The following is a 6,369-nucleotide window of genomic DNA, read 5'->3' on the forward strand; positions in this document are numbered from 1 at the left end:
TGACGGCGCTCGCTTCGTCACGTCCGCTTCCTGTTTGGCTATTGACGCGCAAGGTTGCTCTAAGCTAGATAGTTAGCTGCCTTTTTGTTTATTTTAACGTCGTAATTCTCTTCATAGCATATATAGAGTTACTACAAAATGTTCCATATTGGATTATTTTGTTGAAGTCATCTTGTGAGGGATCGTATACTTGTTGTAGCCTGTATGTTATCCGCGCGCTAGCAAGTCGGCTAACGACCCATTCAGCACCAGCACCATGGCGAGTGCAGCAAATGCTAATCTAAACGCAGTCAGGGAGACTATGGACGGTAATGTAATGTTTGTTTATTATAATCACTTAGCAACACTGCAACGTGGCACTCAATTTTAACATTCCCCTTGCATTCTTCAATAGTGTTACTGGAGATTTCCAGGCTGCTCAACACCGGCTTGGACATGGAGTCCCTGTCCATCTGTGTGAGACTATGTGAGCAGGGCATCAACCCAGAAGCTCTGTCTGCAGTCATCAAGGAGTTGAGGAAAGCCTCAGAGACCCTCAAGGTAAACAATTATTCTCAAGAGCGCCTAATAACATGCATTGTTGGAAGGTTTTGTGCAGTTTTTTGGCTACTGTTGCGTTTTTTTTCAGTTGAAGAAGTCACAGAAGCTGTAATATCTGCAACAGTATTGACTTAAAGGGGGCCTATTATGCTTTTTCCACTTGTCAAACCTATAAATGTAGTTAAGATGTTGTATTGTTACGTTAAACGATGCAAACATTCAGGTTTGTGCATTTGGAAGTGAGACCTGAAAGAAGTTTGGGTTGGCTCAAAACGCTCGGTTCCAGAGGGCGTTGCAAAACTGTTCCTTTGTGATGTCACAGAGGAGCCATAAGGAAGCGTGGCTGTCGCCGTGATAAACTCTCTCACCTCTCCACCTCTGTTTCTGTTCCTCTGTTTATGTTGCTAGCAATGGCTGGTAAGTGAAAGCCACATTTGTTTACAATTCCTAAAGACGCTTAAAGTTCCTGATGCCTTACCAGCAAAAAAAAACAAAAACATTTTAATCTGTCAACGGCATTTTACACTGGACTGTTTTGTGAACACTGGCCAGTATTCAGCTGGACTAGCCGACAAAGTTGCTGAAGTCCGACACCTTTCCAATATTACTTGGTCGTGTGGAAGAGTCAGAAGAGCAAGCAGTAAGTAAAAATGTATCATTATTATTTAAGTAATAGAACAAAAGCGCTTGTCTGTGTAGCAGTATAGAATGTGCATAGAGGGAGCAAGGTTTATTATCAACTCCTATACCGCTTATCAACTCCTATAAAGTTGGGTTTGCAGCTAGAGACACAACCAGTCCTTCTAAGCACTCGGGAGTGTGACCAACCACTGTAGAGTGGGTATACCCGGAGGCGGGGCGTGGGTGGAATACATTAAAATAGACCGTTTTCGCAGGAAGTATGAATAGCTGAATAGGTGCAGATTCTGGAAGACCGAGAAAGTTTTCTGTGCTGGTTATTGTGTGTAGCTGCTCTATAGGAGTCCACAACTCAATCCAATACAATACTGAAAAATGAGCATAATAGGTCCCCTTTAAATTGATTGAATGCAAGGGGAAGTACCACAGTGATGCTCAAAAACTATTTATTCTGTGTTACAGGCTCCTGAAAACTGCACAAACTAAAAATTCAGCCACCCACTTTTAACTGGATTCTACCTTTTGGGTTGTCTCTGCCCTTTCCGTGGACATCGTCAACATCCACCTCACCTCAATCCTTGCCTTAAACGAGGGACACTACAAGCTTAGATGAAACACCTGCCCCCCCTGCAATAGCACATTTTTGATTTACTTTTTAAAGTGTCATTTGTTTTTATTTTGGTTAAACATGCACTATAATTGGAAATTACAACATTACAGCCAGCAGCCACGAGGTGGTGCTGTGACCCGCCATTTCAAGACAGTCTGCGCCATTAAAAAAAGTATTCTGTAATAACTGCTGTCATAATATCACATTATAATACAATTGAATTGTACAGTATGTGTCTTTGATTATTATTACATATTAAGTTTACCTTACAGTCAATAGGGAAACATTAAATACCACTAAGAAACCTATTAAATAAGATTTGGTAATTGTTAGTAGGTTTAATCAATACAAATGTACCCCCTTTGATATCTTAGCCAGAAAACAAAGTCCCAAAATACTATTAACGTGTATAAATAAAAGTACTTTTTTTTTCTTTGCACATTTTTGTCAAAAAACATCAACTCAATGACTCAATGACTTGTGCTATTTTCTGAATAATTGCATATTCAATATGATACATTTTAAATGTTCTAGATTTGACACATTTGCCGCTGGTTATTAAGTTGCGACCCACATCAAGTCGTTTTTATGTATCTATGCCTTCATTGACTTTATTCAGGTTTTGAAAAATTAAAAAAAGCAAATAAAATTAAAATTGCCTGACATTTTTTTAAAATTTTAATAAAAAAGCTACATGTCCAAAGTGCATTTTAGAAGAATTCATGAAAGCATTTTGTCAAGGAAATTAGAAAATATAACTCAATGCAAAGAAATAATGCATAAATTAAAATCAGATATTTCACTTCTAAGTTCCAATGTACATATATAATGGAGTGAAAAAATATTTTCTGTTTTTTTTTCATGTTTGTCAACATACATGGCCCTGTGTGTGTGGGGGGAGGGGGAGTGATGGTCTGCCCCAGAAACAAAGGAGGGCTATCAGTCCGGAAAAGGTTCTAAATATTGGACTCCAGCAAACCAAAGTGAGAGCCATTCTCCACAATGGCGGAAATATGGAACAGCGGTGAACCTAAGTGTGCAGCGACGACTCATCCAAGAAGTCACAAAAGACCCCACAACATCACTTGCTTCAGTTTATGACTCCACTGTAAGAAAGACACTGGGCAAATACGGCAAATTCCAAGATGAAAACCACTGCTGAACAACTAAAACATTGAACCTTGTCTAAATTTTACCTGTAAACATCTTGATGATCCCAAGACTTTTGGGAAATTACTCTGTGGTCTGACGAGACAAAAGTCGAACTTTTTGGAAGGTGTGTGTCCGATTACAGTAAAATGTGGTGGTGGTAGTGTAATGGTCTGGGGCTATTTTTGAAATAAGAAGTATTTTCCACACCACTATAGACACTTTATTTAACTCCTTCACTTCACTGCAATAAATGAGGGATGACCGTACTGTTAATCTCAACTTCATATTCAAAGCCACCAGGGGCAAGACCAAAGAGCTGTCATAAAACAGGACTCCTGGACGAGTCTGATGCTTATTATTAGTAAATGGAAGTGCAAGATGACAGATGAGCTGACGAGACAAAAGTTGAACTTTTTGGAAGGTGTGTCCCCGATTTACAGTAAAATGTGGTGGTGGTAGTGTAATGGTTTGGGGCTATTTTTGAAATAAGTATTTTCCACAACACTATAGATACTTTATTTAACTCCAAGAGAAATGAATTACATTAATATTGAAACTTTTTTTTGGAAGGTGTGTGTCCGATTACAGTAAAATGCGGTGGTGGTAGTGTAACGGTCCGGTCTATTTAACTCCAAGAGAAATGAATTACATGAATATTGAAACTTTCGCAGAAATTCACTTATCTCGGTCAGGTCTTGAACCAATTAACCGCAATAAATAAATAATACTGTTAATATCAACTTCATATTCAAAGCCACCAAGGGCAAGACCAAAGAGCTGTCATAAAACAGGACTCCTGGACGAGACTGATGCTTATTATTAGTAAATGGAAGAGCAAGATGACAGATGAGCTGACGAGACAAAAGTTGAACTTTTTGGAAGGTGTGTCCCCGATTACAGTAAAATGTGGTGGTGGTAGTGTAATGGTCTGGGGCTATTTTTGAAATAAGTATTTTCCACAACACTATAGATAGTTTAACTCCAAGAGAAATGAATTACATTAATATTGATACTCTTTTTGGAAGGTGTGTGTTTGATTACAGTAAAATGTGGTGGTGGTAGTGTAATGGTTTGGGGCTATTTTTGAAATAAGTATTTTCCACAACACTATAGATACTTTATTCAACTCCAAGAGAAATGAATTACATTAATATTGAAACTCTTTTTGGAAGGTGTGTGTTTGATTACAGTAAAATGCGGTGGTGGTAGTGTAACGGTCTGGGGCTAAGAAGTATTTTCCACACCACAATAGATACTTTATTTAACTCCAAGAGATATTAATTACATGAATATTGAAACATTTGCAGAAATTCACTTATCTCGGTCAGGTCTTGAACCAATTAACCGCAATAAACAATTGATGACCGTACTGTTAATATCAACTTCATATTCAAAGCCACCAAGGGCAAGACCAAAGAGCTGTCATAAAACAGGACTCCTGGATGAGACTGATGCTTATCATTATTAAATGGAAGTGCAATATGACAGATGAGACCTTGCACTGACAAAGCAGGGGATCAAATACTTATATATACAATGTTCCTAATGAAATGTCCAGTGATTGATCCCCTTTTTTTATTTTTTTAAACCAGTAATCCAGATATATACGGTGAGGTTGATCAAGTTTTCAGCACATATCCAAGCGGCACGGCGTGTTGTTTTCTCCGCTGTCTCTGCAAAATAGCTCTATTCATCTTCTAGAAAAAAAAAATGCTGAAAGCACACAACTTTCCTCCACAGGCCAATATAGACGCTAGAAGCAACCTCTCATCATCTGTGTGTGTGTGTGTGTGTGTGTGTGTGTGGAGGAGGGGGGTGGGGGTCCTCCTTCCATGCGGGCAAGTTTATTTGCTACCGCTGCTTTTAAGATGTCTACAAATGAGGAGCCCACCACCACCACCACCACCACCACCATCACCATCACCCCTTTAAGCCATCTGACAATAACGCCTCAGCACTCACAGGAAGTCAGCATGTGAGCGCCAGGGTGTCGGCGTAAGCATTTCTGTCTTTGTCTCCGCCGTTTGACTGACAGGCCGCTGGGTCGGAAACCTCGGCGCTGCTCCTTTTTTTTGATGTCTTAACACACGTACCCCCCCCCCCCCCCCCTCGGTGTTCCTCAACAGCAGCATCACGTCGGACCGTGATGATGAGAGAAGCATACAGATGTGGATTCAATCCCGTGGCCTCACTCGTATACACACACACATATGTAGGGTCGGGGAAAGGGGGGCGGCGGCGGGGGTCTGTTGATGGAGGAAGGGCCACATTTCGAATCTGCTTTCTTACAAAGGGGAAAGTAACTTGCTTGATTGGCGAGTGTGGGCGTGGGAGTCAAGATGCGCGGCGATGTGTTTGATGTCTTCCTCCTGATCCCCACCAGACACTTTGATCCCCCCCTCTTCTTTCTCCCCAACCCCCCCCCCCCCCCCCCCCCCACCCCACCTCCACGTAAAACAAAAATATTCCCAAATCCCACAGTCCTGACTGGGAGATTGAGCGTCCATATATGCATAAACATCTAAAAGACTGGCTCCAACTAGGACGCCGGTCAGGTCACATGACTGCATCACAACTTCAAGCAGGCCCTCGCATCGCAAACTTCTAAAGGTGTTTATGTTTGTACGTTTGATTAATTAATCCGGCCCTTTTTTTTTTTTTTTTTGAATAAATGAGGGCATTCTCATTTAGACCCGTAATGGTGGTGCCGTAATGGTCCTGGTGTGGGAAATGGAAGGTACAAGAAATAATTAGACTGATTAGAGGTTCCTTGTTTATAAGAAGGGGATGCTGTGTTGATGTTCAAACCCAAATTATGGACTTGAGGTCTTGGGAAAAAAAAAAAAAAACACTCGCTGTTTATGCTCGACTTCTGTAGACAAGAGTAGTAGGTTGACCAATTTATTTTAATCATATTAATAACAAAGAACAACAGCCTTTGTGTGGAGTGTTGTTGTTTTGGAGAGACCCAAGTCCGGTTTTTTTTTTTTGCTCATTAGATGTCAATTAATAAAGAGGAGTACTTTCTTCATGTTTGCATTTCTAAGTTTTGTCTTGTTCATTTTTTTGTGTCGGAACTTTTTCTTTGTCTTCTTTTGAGTGACGACTGTACAAAGTCTTAATGCAGTTTTTCTCTTTATATTTTGACTTTATGCTCGTAATATTACAGCTGTTTTTTTTTTTTTTACAACTGATGGGTTATGGCTAACAAACCAAAATAACAGCATTCTCTTATTTTGTTTCTCATAATATTATGATAAAAAATGTCAAATGACAAAATCAAAATACGAGCAGAAAAAACATAAAAACTCAAACTTTTATTAAAATAAAGTCATAATATTAAGAGGAAAAATTCTCTTAATATGACTTTATTCTAATAAAATTTTGACAAAGTCAAAATATGAGCAGAAAAAACATAAAAAGTAAAA

At 39.5% G+C, this 6,369-nt stretch overlaps 1 protein-coding gene across 1 annotated transcript; it reads left to right on the top strand.

Moving 5' to 3' along the window:
* Positions 1-22: 22 nt before the first annotated feature.
* Positions 23-2,015, top strand: mzt1 (mitotic spindle organizing protein 1). The gene is made up of 3 exons (XM_058058504.2): positions 23-308; positions 395-540; positions 1,642-2,015. The coding sequence occupies exons 1-3, from the start codon at positions 257-259 to the stop codon at positions 1,663-1,665; spliced, it is 222 nt and encodes a 73-aa protein (XP_057914487.1). The 5' UTR covers positions 23-256; the 3' UTR covers positions 1,666-2,015.
* Positions 2,016-6,369: the final 4,354 nt, after the last annotated feature.

Source organism: Doryrhamphus excisus, linkage group LG20 (assembly GCF_037039965.1).
Source record: "Doryrhamphus excisus strain RoL-2023G ecotype Guam linkage group LG20, RoL_Dexc_Guam_v1.1, whole genome shotgun sequence".
Lineage (NCBI taxonomy): Eukaryota > Metazoa > Chordata > Actinopteri > Syngnathiformes > Syngnathidae > Doryrhamphus > Doryrhamphus excisus.